General features: G+C 47.7%; 1 protein-coding gene across 1 annotated transcript; it reads left to right on the top strand.

Annotated features, from left to right (window-relative positions):
- Window positions 1-151: 151 nt before the first annotated feature.
- LOC104661703 (coiled-coil domain-containing protein 42) lies at window positions 152-8928 on the top strand (the record flags this gene model as incomplete). Its single annotated transcript, XM_030926380.1, is given in 5 exon segments — window positions 152-214; window positions 216-257; window positions 3396-3617; window positions 3760-3918; window positions 8655-8928. Coding segments are annotated over 5 exon segments (564 nt in total), but the record flags the coding sequence as incomplete, so codon positions are not given.
- Window positions 8929-13008: the final 4080 nt, after the last annotated feature.

Raw genomic sequence — 13008 nt, forward strand, 5'->3', positions numbered from 1 at the left:
CTGCCCCTTGGGTGGCCCAGCAATCTCTGCCTGTTGCCAGGATGGTTTGCGCAGACAGAGGGGTCTGAGGACACCACCAGCCCCAGGAAGGCCTGGGCCCCGGGAGGGCCGGGAGAGGCTTCCTGACCAGCACCACCTCCCCTGGCCCCAGGAGAACAACCAGAAATGGATCCGTGCCATCAAGAAAGCCAACAAGGAACGAGAACTCAAGCGCCCAGCACATGCAGGAGCTGACCAAGGGCAAGCAGGAGATGGTGGTGCCTGTAATCCCAGCTACTCTGGAGGCTGAGGCAGGAGAATCGCTTGAACCCGGGAGGCGGAGGTTGCAGTGAGCCAAGATCGTGCCATTGCTCTCCAGCCTGAGCAACAGAGCTAGACTCCATCTCAAAAAAAAAAAAAAAAAAAAAAAAAACTCAAATCATGCTTCTTTTTATTATTTTGTCACATTTAATGTTTTGTAACTTTTTATACGGAATTTTTTAAGCATACACAAAAGTAAAGACACTATAGTCTATTGAACACCTGTTGCTCATTATCTGATTCTAATAACGATTATTTCATAGTCATATCCACCACACTTTCCCACCTCTGCCATTTTGAAGCAAACAATATATTTTCATCCGTTTGTGTCTCTCTGCAGTATGTATCTCTAAGAGATGAGAGCTCTTTTTAAAATAACTACAACACCACTGTCACACCTACTATAAAATTGATAGCCATTCCTTAACATCAAATATCAGTATCATTTATGGCACAAAATGGGCCAAGTGTGGTGGCTCATGCCTGTAATCTCAGTGCTTTGGGAGGCTGAGGTGAGAGGATCACTTGAGCTCAGGAGTTCAAGACTAGCCTGGGCAACAAAATGAGACCCCCCCAACTCTGCAAAAAATTTTTTAAAAAATCAGTCAGGATTGCTGGCACACACATGTGGTCCCAGCTACTTGGGAGGCTGAGGCAGGAGGACTCCATGAGCCCAGGAGGTCAGGGCTGCAGTGAGCTGTGTTTATGCCACCGTACTCCAGCCTGAGCAATAGAGCGAGACCTGTCTTTTAAGACAGATTATTGCACGGATGCTTTTTGTACAGTTGGTTTGTTCCAATGAGGGTCCATATAAGGTCCTCACACTGCCCTTAGCTGGTATGCTTCTGAAGTCACACACAAAACAGGTTATATCGTATGATTCCACTGATGTGTTTAAAAACAGGCAAAATTAATCTTTATTGATAGAAGTCAGAATATTGGTTTCCTCAATGGTCGGGGGAAGACATTCACTAGCAACTTTTCCTCATTTCCTTGCTAGAATACTACCGTAAAGAAAAGGACTTCGTAAAGAGACCCTTTCCTTCATCAACCGTTTGATTACTACGTGGGTCTCACAGAGAAAGTTTGTTAAACACTTTATTTAGTTTTCAGAATAATGAATTGGTTCTGTAGCACTGACCTGTAATGTTTTTAGTATCCTTATGAACTTACGGATTTTTAACATATTTGATATGTTTTAATCCTTTGCACTTTGTCTTACTAATGTTCAAATCATCTCATCTTTGGCCAGTGGGAGGCTCTTCGATTTGGCACCTAAATCCTTTTGACATTAGGCATTAAGTTTAGCGGTGTGTGTTCTAGTAACTCTGATGGCGTCCCATTATTTGAACCGTTCGTACGCTGTTGCACTGTTTGCAAGATGAACTTAAGAAATCAGACATGAATTGCCTCTTTACTTCTAAATCCTTCAATGGATAAAGTCACACTCCTTCCCGAGGTTTACTGAGCTGCTTGCTTGCTTCTTTCTTTCTTTTGCTTTTTTTCTTTCTTTCTCTTTCTTTCTTTCTTTCTTTCTTTTCTCTTACTTTCTTTTCTTTTTTTCTTTTCTTTTTCTTTCTTTCTTTTCTCTCCTTTTCTATCTCTTCCCTTCCTTCCTCCCTAATTCTTTTCTTTATTTTCCTGCCGACTCCCTCTTCTTCTTCTTATTCCTTATTTTCTTTAGCACTCGTACTGACTCGCCCTCTGCATCCTCTCATAATATTCTTCTTCTTCTTCCTCCTCCTCCTCTCCCTTCTTCCTTCTCCCTTCTTCCTTCCCTCATTCTTTCTTCTTCCTCTCTTCTTCTTCTCAATCTCTCCCTCCCCATCTTTAACTCAGGCTACCTTGAGCATCCTGAACAAACCACCCCCATTCCATTCATCTTTGCCCAGGCTATTGCCTTCACCTGTAGCACTGCCTCACCTCCCTACACCTGCTTTTGCCGGCTATCTTCTATTCATACCTCCCGTCTCATTTCAGCCACCCTTTCTCCCAAGAAACCTTTTCTGGCTGTTCCTATCTCCTTCAGTGCTGGGCTGTGTGGCCCTTCCCCAAAGAGGCATATTTAGGGAAAGGCCAGCAGGGCAGTTCCCAGGACATGCATCCATCACTAGAGATGTCATGAGATGGAGAAGGTGCTCGGGAAGTTTCCCCTGGGTGGCTGAAAGGCACACTTTGATAAGCCCCTAGGAAGGAAACTTGGCATCACAGAACTGGGGTTCATGCTGCCTTCTAAAGAGCGTGGGTTTCAGGGCTTCTGTTCCACTGAGTGGGACCTGAGGGTTAGGGCCGGAGTGGCATGATTCTGGACGAGGCTGGGGGAGGTGAGCTGAGTCTGGCAGGTCACCTGCTCCACCAGCACCCTCTCCAGCCCCTGCTTCTCCCTCAGCAAATGAATAACTACCAGAGATGACCAACCTGAAGGCTTTCCCAGAGTCCCGTCCTGCCCCGTCCCCCAGTCATAGGGAGGGCTTTTCCTGCTGTTGTAACTGACTGTTTACTTGTCTCTCTGTCCTCCATGCCACCCCTCAAGCTGTAAGCTTCCTAAGAGCAGAGTCTGGTTTTCCTATCTCCTGTTATTTCCCTAGCATTTAGCATAGCTCCTGGCTTGTAAGTGGTTCCTGGTACAATCTTGTTGAATAGGAAATTCTTACCTCGGGAGACGTTGCAAATTGCCTTCCATCAGCAATTATCAACCTGGCTGTGCCTAGAACTACCTGGGGATCTTTTGCAAAATTCAGATGCCAGAGACCACAGAAGACCTGTTTATTCATCCGAATCTGCAGGGGTGGAGACTGGCAGGTGTCCTTTTTAAAGCCCCTGCAGGTGATTCTCACCTGCAGTTAAAATCGAAAATCCCTGGCCCAGTTGTACATCCCTCTGCCCAACAAATGGACCGTGGCCCATACAAACCCAGGAGAAGCAGGCGGCAGGATCCCAGCATCCCTCACAGCCTCTGGCTGTGACCCTGGCTGAGGGCTTGCCTGCCCGGGTGTCCAGGTGTCCAGGCATTCCAGACTGGGGGTCAGCAGGACTGGGTGGCTCCCTCAGGCCCCTGGGCCTGGCTGTGCATTGACCTGAGCCCCTGACCACAGTTCGAGGAGATCCATGAGGTGATTGCACGCTACAAGACGCTGGTGAGCATGCACCACGACCTCATGCAGTCTGCGCAGGAGGGCCAGGAGAAGATTGAGCGCGCCAAGGCCCGGCTGGCACGCTACATGGAAGAAAAGGATGATGAGATCCTGCAGCAAAACAATGAGCTGGCACGGCTGCAGATGCGCTTCAACCATGCCCGCAGCAATGTCATCATCTGGGTGAGGGGCCTGGGGCAGGCCTGGGGGCGCCTGGGCACTGGGTGAGTGAGGGCCCTGAGCATACATACACACACACACACACACACGCATACACACACACACCATATGCTGTGCTCATGCCCCGTCCTTATCCCCTCCCCAGGAATCTCGCTGGGCACACATCCAGAACACCACAGCCCAGAAGACCCTCCTGCTTGGCACTATTAAGATGGCCATGCTGAACCTCTTCCAGATCGTGAGCAAGCAGCTGAATGAGGTGACCAAGGTGGCCCTGGAGGACACCCATAAGCAGCTGGACATGGTAGGAGGAGGGGACAGGTACTGGGCCCGTGGGGTCAGCTGGGCCGAGGAGGTTGCCAGTGGTTGGGTGGAAGAATGAACCTAACAGAGCAGCAGAGCAGGGACTCTCAAAATTTAACAACATCAGGATCACCTGGGAGGGTGAGACGTATTACTGGGCCCCAGCCCCAGAGTCTCTGACTCAGTGGAGCTGAGATGAGAACCCAGGAATTTACATTTTCAGCAAGTTCCCAAGTGACGCGGCTGGTTCGGGTTCCATACTTTGAGAACCGTTGCATTAGCAGCAAAACCCTTTTTAGCCCCAGTCTAGAAAGCAGTAGCAGGAACCCACTATTGAATCCATTAGTTGTGCAAAACAGCCTTATTAAATTCTAGTGAGATACTGTGGCTTGCTGAAGGCTTGAGCAGGAGACCCACACTTTGTTAAAAAGAGAAACTGGGGCCGGGCACGGTGATTCACACCTGTAATCCCAGCACTTTGGGAGGCCGAGGTGGGTGGATCACCTGAGGCTGGGAGTTCAAGGCCAGCCTCAAAAAAACAAAAAAGCAATTGACTGAGAGACACTTTCCCTACTTAAAAAAACAAAAAGTGAAACTCATGAACTATACACAGCTAGGAAAAAGGAGTCCCCTAAAACAAATTATTAGCCTACATTTTAAAGCATGTTTGAACAGAATTATTTTATAGCCCAAAGGAGGGCATTTGTAAGCAAGTGTGTTCTGGAAGTAGCAATTCTCATCATTTCGCCTTTACATGCCTACAGTTTATTGAGGACTCCCAGAGAGCTTCTCTTTATGGGATTGTATCTATTGATAATTGCCATCATAGAAATTAAAATAGAAAATTTAAAAATATTTGTTTAATTCATTCATTTTTAAATAATGATAAAAAGTATGTTAACAGAAATAGCATTTTTTATGAAAAAAAGTTTCAAAAGTGTTTTGTGAGAAGAGTGGCATTACTTGCAAACCCCTTTAACGTCTGGTTTAACAGAGGACAGGCAGGTGCTCATGTCCACTCCTGCGTTCATTCTGTTGTGACAGCATGTGTCATGAAAACTCCTCTCTGGAAAATGCCACTCTGTACTCGTGAGAGAATAAGAGCAAAAAAAGGCAAATAATATTTTAATATTATCGTAAAAAGAGTTTTGGCCTCAAAAACCCCTGTCCGCCAGAATAGGGTCTCAGAGACTCCCAGAAATTCTCAGGTCCCCTCCCCTCAGCCTCCCAGAGGTCCTCAGGCCCTTGCCTTCAGCTGTTGTAAAAGATGCAGCAGGAGGGCCCAGCAAGGTGGCTCACACCTGTAATCCCAACACTTTGGGAGGCCGAGGCGGGTGGATCACCTGAGGTCAGGAGTTTGAGACCAACCCGGCCAACATGGTGATATCCCATCTCTACTAAAAATACAAAAATTAGCCGGGCATGGTGGCAGGAACCTGTAATCCCAGCTACTCGGGAGACTGAGGCAGGAGAATCGCTTGAATCCGGGAGGCGAAGGTTGCAGTGAGCCAAGATCATGCCATTGCGCTCCAGCCTGGGCCACAAGAGCAAGACTCCATCTCCAGGTTCAGTGGGAGATGCCGCCCTCCGGCAGCTCACTCCCACAGGCACATCTCCTGCTGAGAACATAGCTTCTAGTCCATCCACTCCAAATTTTGACTTCCTGAATCCCTCTTGATTCACCTCTACAGGAGAACTTCAGATTGCCCAAAAGTTATTTGAAAATATCTCACTTCATTCCCATAGAAGATGAACCTACTCACGGAAATACACATGACCAAGTAGCCTAAAGATTTAAAATTAAGGACCTGGGAAAGTACAAGTCGAAATCAGAGGTCGAGGATGAAGAGAAATACAGACTGCCCTTGGTTCTTAAGGGTCATACACAGGGGCTCTGAGCTTGTTGGTAACCCAAATGAAAAGCCACCTGCAGCTCTTATACCAGAATAAGAAAATATAAGGTTTCCTCCGAGACAGCGCACCTTTTCCCGGCACTTAATTCTCACTGAAATTTCTCGATGAGCCTTCATTGACACTATGAATAATGCTCTCAACAGCTTCCCTGCAACCAATGCAGGCACTGGCTTTGTAAGGCAGCTGCTTATACAGAACAAGGAACGTGGTGCACAGGACAGCTTAGGAAAAGCGATTCTGCAGAAGACCAAGTCAATTGGAATTCCATAGAGTGTGTCATGGAAGGTTTGGCATTATCCCTGAAGAAAAGCCAAACTATCTGAACAAGCACTTTCCAAACTGAATCCTGAGATATTGTTTCCTAGGGGGAATAAAAGGACTCCGTAGACTAATACATTTAGAAACTCTAAATTAAACGAAGATAAGATTAAAAACACAAACAGGACCTGGAGTCTTTGCTATAGTTCTGTGCCCTGAGATGCTCCCAGCAGATAGCATTTCTAGAACTGACTTGACCACAAAACTCCTTTGGGGCACATGACCACTTATGAAAAAAACATAGCTCAGGAAATGCTGACCTGTCTTCTCTGTCATCTTGGGAAAGCCGCTTTAATTCACTGACTCTCTGTTTTCTCATTTGCAAAATGGGAATGATACTGGTAATGGTAACAGTATCAGCAGCTGACAGTTGTCGAGAGTTTTGGACAAAGTCTGTGTAGTTCCATCTTCAGAGACAGCCTTGAAAAGGAGAAGTTTTAGAACTGAAATCCTTTTCTTTTTAATTTTTTCTTTTTTTTAATTTTAGATTCAGGAGTGAATGAGCAGGGTTTTTTTGTTTGTTTGTTTGTTTGGTTGTTGAGACAGAGTCTCGCTCTGTCCCCCAGCCTGGAGTGCAGTGGCATAATCTCAGCTCACTGCAAGCTCCACCTCCTGGGTTCATGCCATTCTCCTGCCTCAGCCTCCCGAGTAGCTGGGACTGCAGGCAACTGCCACCATGCCCAGCTAATTTTTTGTATTTTGTATTTTAGTAGAGATGGGGTGTCACTGTGTTACTCAGGATGGTCTCGATCTCCTGACCTCGTGATCCACCCCCGCGGCCTCCCAAAGTGCTGGGATTACAGGCGTTAGCCACCGCGCCCGGCCAAGCAGTTTTGTTATGTAGGTAAATTCACATCACAAGGGTTTGTTCTACAGGTTATTTCATCACTCGGGTATTAAGCCTAGTATCCAATAGTCATTTTATCTGATCCTCTCCCTCCTCTCACTCTCCACCCTCAAGCAGATTCCAGTATGTGTTGTTCCCCTCTTTGTGTCCACGTGTTCTCATCATTTAGCTCCCACTAATAAGTGAGAACACGCAGTATTTGGTTTTCTATTCCTGCGTTAGTTTGCTAAGGATAATGACATCCAGCTCCATCCATGTTCCTGCAAAGGACATGATCTCATTCTTTTTTATGGCTGCATAGTATTCCATGGTGTATAAGTACCACATTTTCTTTATCCAGTCTACCACTGATGGGCATTTAGGTTGATTCTCTTTGCTATTGTGAATAGTGCTTCAGTAAACATCCCCGAGCATGTGTGTTTATGATAGAATGATTTATATTCCTTTGGGTATATACCCAGTAATAGGACTGCTGGGTTGAACAGTAGTTCTATTTTAACTCTTTGAGGAATCGCCACGCTGCTTTCCACAATGGTTGAACTAATTGCACTTCCACCAACAGTGTATGAACGTTCTCTTTTCTCCACAACCTCAGCAGCCTCTGTAATTTTTCTGACTTTTTAATCATAGCTAGCCATTCTGTGTGGTGTGAGATGGTATCTCACTGGTTTTGCTTTGCGTTAGAACTGATATCTTAGAGGCTGTCTGGGCCAGTCTTTTCTCCCTCTCTCCTAATTAAAGATGAAGAAACTGAGTCCCAGAAAGATGGAGTGGTTTTCCCAGAACCGTGACAGGGGCCCAGCTAGGTCATCTGACTTCTGGAGCAGTGCCCTTTTCTGTGTCATGCTGACTGCGTGCTCTTAAAAACAGAAGCCAGTGAACAGAGTTTACATTCCTTCTCATGACTGAAGGTTATCATGATGAGCATCAGCCCTGGGTTTTGAGTGCACGACCACACCGAGGGTGGTGAAGTTGTGGAAGGCGGTCTGCCCACGCTGACAGGACCCTGCCTGCGAAATCCTTTTCACCCACTAGTCTGCTTGTGACCCTTTCTTTCTTCTCCCTCCTGCTCGACTCTCAGCCTGCACTTCATACATCACCAGGTCTGCCTCCGGGAGTTCCTAACTCCATCCGTTTGTTGCTTCTAATTGCGTACACCTGACACTCAATTTCACCTCAAAACATTGTCACATGAGAGAAAGTGGCCTCCTCAAGAAGTCAGTCATGGCTGGGTGCAGTGTCTCATGCCTGTAATCCCAGCCTTTTGGGAGGCCGAAGCGGGTGGATCACTTGAGGTCAGTAGGTCGAGACCAGCCCGGCCAACATGGTGAAACCCCATCTCTACTAAAAACACAAAAACTAACCGGGCATGGTCGCAGGTACCTGTAATCCCAGCCACTCAGGAGGCTGAGATGCGAGAATCGCTTAAACCCAGGGAGCGGAGGTTGCAGTGAGCCTAGATCGCGCCACCGCACTCCAGCCTGGGTGACAGAGCAAAACTCTCATATCAAAAAGATAAATAAATAAAAATTTAAAAAGAAGTCAGTCACAGGAAAGCAATGGTGAACTCTTTAAAAGTGAATGTCTGGGATGCTCCGTCTTGGAACGGGGGCGGCCTCTGCGGGGCGGAGTTAACTCTGGGCTCCTTGCCTTTCTAGATCCAACAATTTTTCCAAGACCTGTCGGACATCTGGGCAGAGGTGAAAAAGAAGGAACAACAGCAAGTCTGGGTTTAAGGAGGCAGCCTGGTTCCAGAACGTCCTGAGACAGAGGTCGTAAGAGAAGAAGTCGTGAGCCTGCGGTCCAGTCAGTCCAGCTCGGGACCAACGCCCGCGGTGCCTTCCTGCTGAGGAACACCTGCTTATTTTCCCCCTTGGGCCTCACTCTATCCCTGAAAACAGTGAATGTTCTAAGAAGTTTGTTCTTAAGTTCTCTCTATCCCTTTGGTAGTTTATTCATGGGGAAGAGTGTAGCGATGGGGCGACCCCCGCAACAAGCACTCACTCTCAAAGCTGGTCACCTAGGCTGCCTGGGAACCAGAAACCACATCTTAGGCCTGGTGTCCCCTCGGCTTTGGGCTCACACACAGTAAGTGTGCAGGTGGGCAGCAAACCAGTAACGTCAGTACAGAGAACTCTTCTCTCATCCACAACTTCAAATTTTATTTTTATTTTATTTTATTTTATTTTATGATGGAGTTTTGCTCTTGTTGCCCAGGCTGAAGTGCGAGGCACGATCTCAGCTCACTGCAACCCCTGCCTCCTGGGTTCAAGTGATTCTCCTGCCTCAGCCTCCCCAGTAGCTAGGATTATGGGCACCCACCACCACGTCCAGCTAATTTTGTACTTTTAGTAGAGACAGGGTTTCACCATGTTGGTCAGGCTGGTCTTGAACTCCTGACCTCAGGTGATCCACCCGCCTTGGCCTCCCAAAGTGCTTGGATTACAGGTGTGAGGTGTTTCTAATTTGGGTGCAAAGACCCACTTAAAACTACGAAGGCAGCTTCGCAGGTAACAGCTGCAACAGTGCTGAGTCGAGAACTCTTCCCTGACTTCAGGAGCAAGCGCTGCTCCCCTACCCCACTATGTGCGCTAAAACATGCAAGCCAGTGTCAGCAATGCTAAGGAAGGAATAGCCCTAGTTACTGCCCTAGTTACTGGGCAGCTCACCAGTAACTAGGGAGGGATCACTCATGTGCCAAATGACAAGCTCAAGGCTCAGGAACGAGCTGGGATGATGGATTAAAACCAGCCAAACTCAACTCAATCCAGGTCAATGTAAAGTCTCAAATTTAGGTTCAACAACTCAATCGCACATTTTTCAATCAATAGCAAAAGCCAAGTCAGAGAGCCACGGGGAAGTAACATTTACTTAACAGGGACATCGTTTGTATCCGCCTCTTGAAAACTCAGTGAGGCATCATTATCCTGACTCACAGAGCAGGATGCTTGCCTGGGAACACCGGCTACAGGACGACAGGGCCAGGACTCAACCTTTGGTCTGCTCTTCCTGAGCCTGGTCTCTCCCCCTCGCCAGTCTGCCTCCCGGAAGGCAGAGGCCCTGTGCTTTTGTCCCCAAAGCAGGCTGAGGAGCAGACTCAAACAAGGCTCTGTGTCTCCTCCCTGGCCCTGTGATCCTAGAGGGCCCTCGACTGCCCGGATTCCTGTTGCCTCAGGGAAGGCACTGCTGCAGCTGCCCTGCTGGGATCGCTGCGTGGCCGCAGTAACCCCTCACCTTCACATACAACACCTTACAGCAGTGGTTCTCAGGCATGGTCCCTGGACCAGAAGCGTCAGCATCACCGGGCAACTTTACCAGTTAAATTCTCAGGCCCCACTACAGACCTGAGAACCAGAAACTCCTGGGGTGGGATCCAGCACTCTGGGTTTTAAGAAGCCCTCTGGCCAGGCGCGGTGGCTCAAGCCTGTAATCCCAGCACTTTGGGAGGCCGAGATGGGCAGATCATGAGGTCAGGAGATCGAGACCATCCTGGCTAACACGGTGAAACCCCGTCTCTACTAAAAAATACAAAAAAAAAAAAAAAAACTAGCCGGGCGAGGTGACGGGCGCCTGTAGTCCCAGCTACTCGGGAGGCTGAGGCAGGAGAATGGCGTAAACCCGGGAGGCGGAGCTTGCAGTGAGCTGAGATCCGGCCACTGCACTCCAGCCTGGGCAACAGAGCGAGACTCTGTCTCAAAAAAAAAAAAAAAAAAAAAGAAGCCCTCCACGCGGTTCTGATGCATGCTCAAGTTGAAGAACCACTGCTCTACAGTGACCAAACACTTTCAAGCATCTGGGCTCCATTCATTTCCTACCTCGTGAAGCAATACATGTCTACCTGGGTCAACGTTTAGCCAGAGAAGTAAGTAGATAAATAGATAGACAGGATGCATAAATAGTAAATAGAAGATAGTAGGTAGGTAGGTAGGTAGATAGATAGATAGGAGATAGACAATAGATAGTGGATAGATGATGGATACATAGAGATAGAATATAGATGATAAATTAGACAGATGATAGATAGTAAATAGAAGACAGTAGGTAGATAGGAGACAGACAATACATAGTAGATAGATGATGGATACAGATAGATCGATAGATGATAGATAAATAGTAAATAGAAGATAGTAGGTAGGTAGGTAGGTAGATAGATAGATAGGAGACAGACAATAGATAGTGGATAGATGATGGATACATAGAGATAGAATATAGATGATAAATTAGACAGATGATAGATAGTAAATAGAAGACAGTAGGTAGATAGGAGACAGACAATACATAGTAGATAGATGATGGATACAGATAGATCGATAGATGATAGATAAATAGTAAATAGAAGATACATGGTAGATAGGAGATAGACAATAGATAGTAGATAGAGATAGATAGAGATAAATACATACATAGATAGATACATAGACAGATAGATAGATACAGATAGATAGATGGTAGAGAGAGAGAGTCTTCTGGTACATGTGAAGGGCTTTGTTTCAGGGATTTGACCGTAGGCAGTCGTGGGTACTGGGTAAGCAGTGTCTATAAAGTGGCTGTCTTCCCATCTGATGCTGGGGCTTGAAGTTCTCTGGGGAGATGGTTGGGAAGGAAGCATGGAGGTAAAGTGGGGGAGGTCAAGGGCAAGTCAGAATCCACAGCACAGGCTGGAGACCGGAGGACAGACAGGCAGACAGAAATCCATGTCAGTTCTTGTTGCTTCTGAAATTGGTGGTGTGGGCGTTCTGCCAAAGCCAGGATCCTTCGTCCTGGAAATGAACAATACCTCTGGCCCGGGGCAGGAGACTGAAGGAGGCTCCAGGGGAGGGCGGGCAGATGCAGGCCTGGCCACTGCCTCACACCAATGCCGCGAGTCAGCAAGCATTGAGTAAGTTTGTGGATTTGTGGCTTCTCTTGTACTCAAGAAATCTGCCTAGACCCACAGAATTTCTTCTGACCCAGGGCTGGGCCCCTTTTTAAGCCTGAAAAATGCAACAGTATCAGATTGAATCCAGCCCCAAATCCCCCATGGGAAGCTCTCTGTGACCCACGCTAACAGGACACACCCAAGAAAAGGAATTCTGAGAACACATTGCAGCCTGGGCAAGCTGACTCATCCGGAAGCCTCCATGCTACCATCATCTCCATTTCACAGGTGAGGAAACCGAGGCAAAGCTGCCTTCGGAAGAGAGGAACGGATGCTGGAGGCTGCAGTCCCGTGGGCTGGCCCTGGCCAAACAGGCGTCTCTAGCGGATGGAGGGCAGAGGTCACCTCACACACCCAGGATGGCGAGTGCTAGGGTGGTGCTCGGAGGGGCATGGAGGGGTTGGGGCTCTCCAGAAACAGTCATGGGTGAAGGATATGCTGCTGAAATAACTTCCCCCATGTTCAGCCTCCTGGACTGGGTCCTGGGAGGTAGGAGAAGGCACAGAACAGGCAGTTCCTCCAACTCCCCAATATACACATTTGCCCCCACAGCCCTGTCTTCTGCTGTCTCTGTAAGGTGGTGTTTGAGAAGCCCAGGCTGTTCGGCCTGAACACACTTCCTCCCAGAGTGTCCAAGGCCCCCTCAGCACCACCCCCCCCACATCACCACCCAAGACCCTGTGCCAGAAGCCAAAGGCCCTCCCTCTGCCTCCTTCCTCTGTGCTCCCTCCTCGGCTTCACCGCCCTGCACCACTAAGTTTCCAGGGCTTGACTGACACAGGGACTCCTCGGGGTCACACTCAGAATTCCTCTGATCACACAAGCTCATCCTGAGACACATGTGTTTACACATGTGTGTATAACCTACGCTGATATTGCCTGTGTGTAACTATGCATGTGCGTGCTGTCAGTGTGCATAACTCACCCTGATACTGCAGATGTATAACTAGCAGAAGCATATTATATTGTGTATAACTCACTCCAATATTGTTGCATATTTCATGCTTAAAAAGGGGTCCAGCCCTGGGGCAGAAGAAATTCTGTGGGTCTAGGCAGATTTCTTGCGTACAAGAGAAGCCACAAATTCGCAAACC

Source organism: Rhinopithecus roxellana, unplaced genomic scaffold (assembly GCF_007565055.1).
Source record: "Rhinopithecus roxellana isolate Shanxi Qingling unplaced genomic scaffold, ASM756505v1 contig2382, whole genome shotgun sequence".
NCBI classification, from domain to species: domain Eukaryota; kingdom Metazoa; phylum Chordata; class Mammalia; order Primates; family Cercopithecidae; genus Rhinopithecus; species Rhinopithecus roxellana.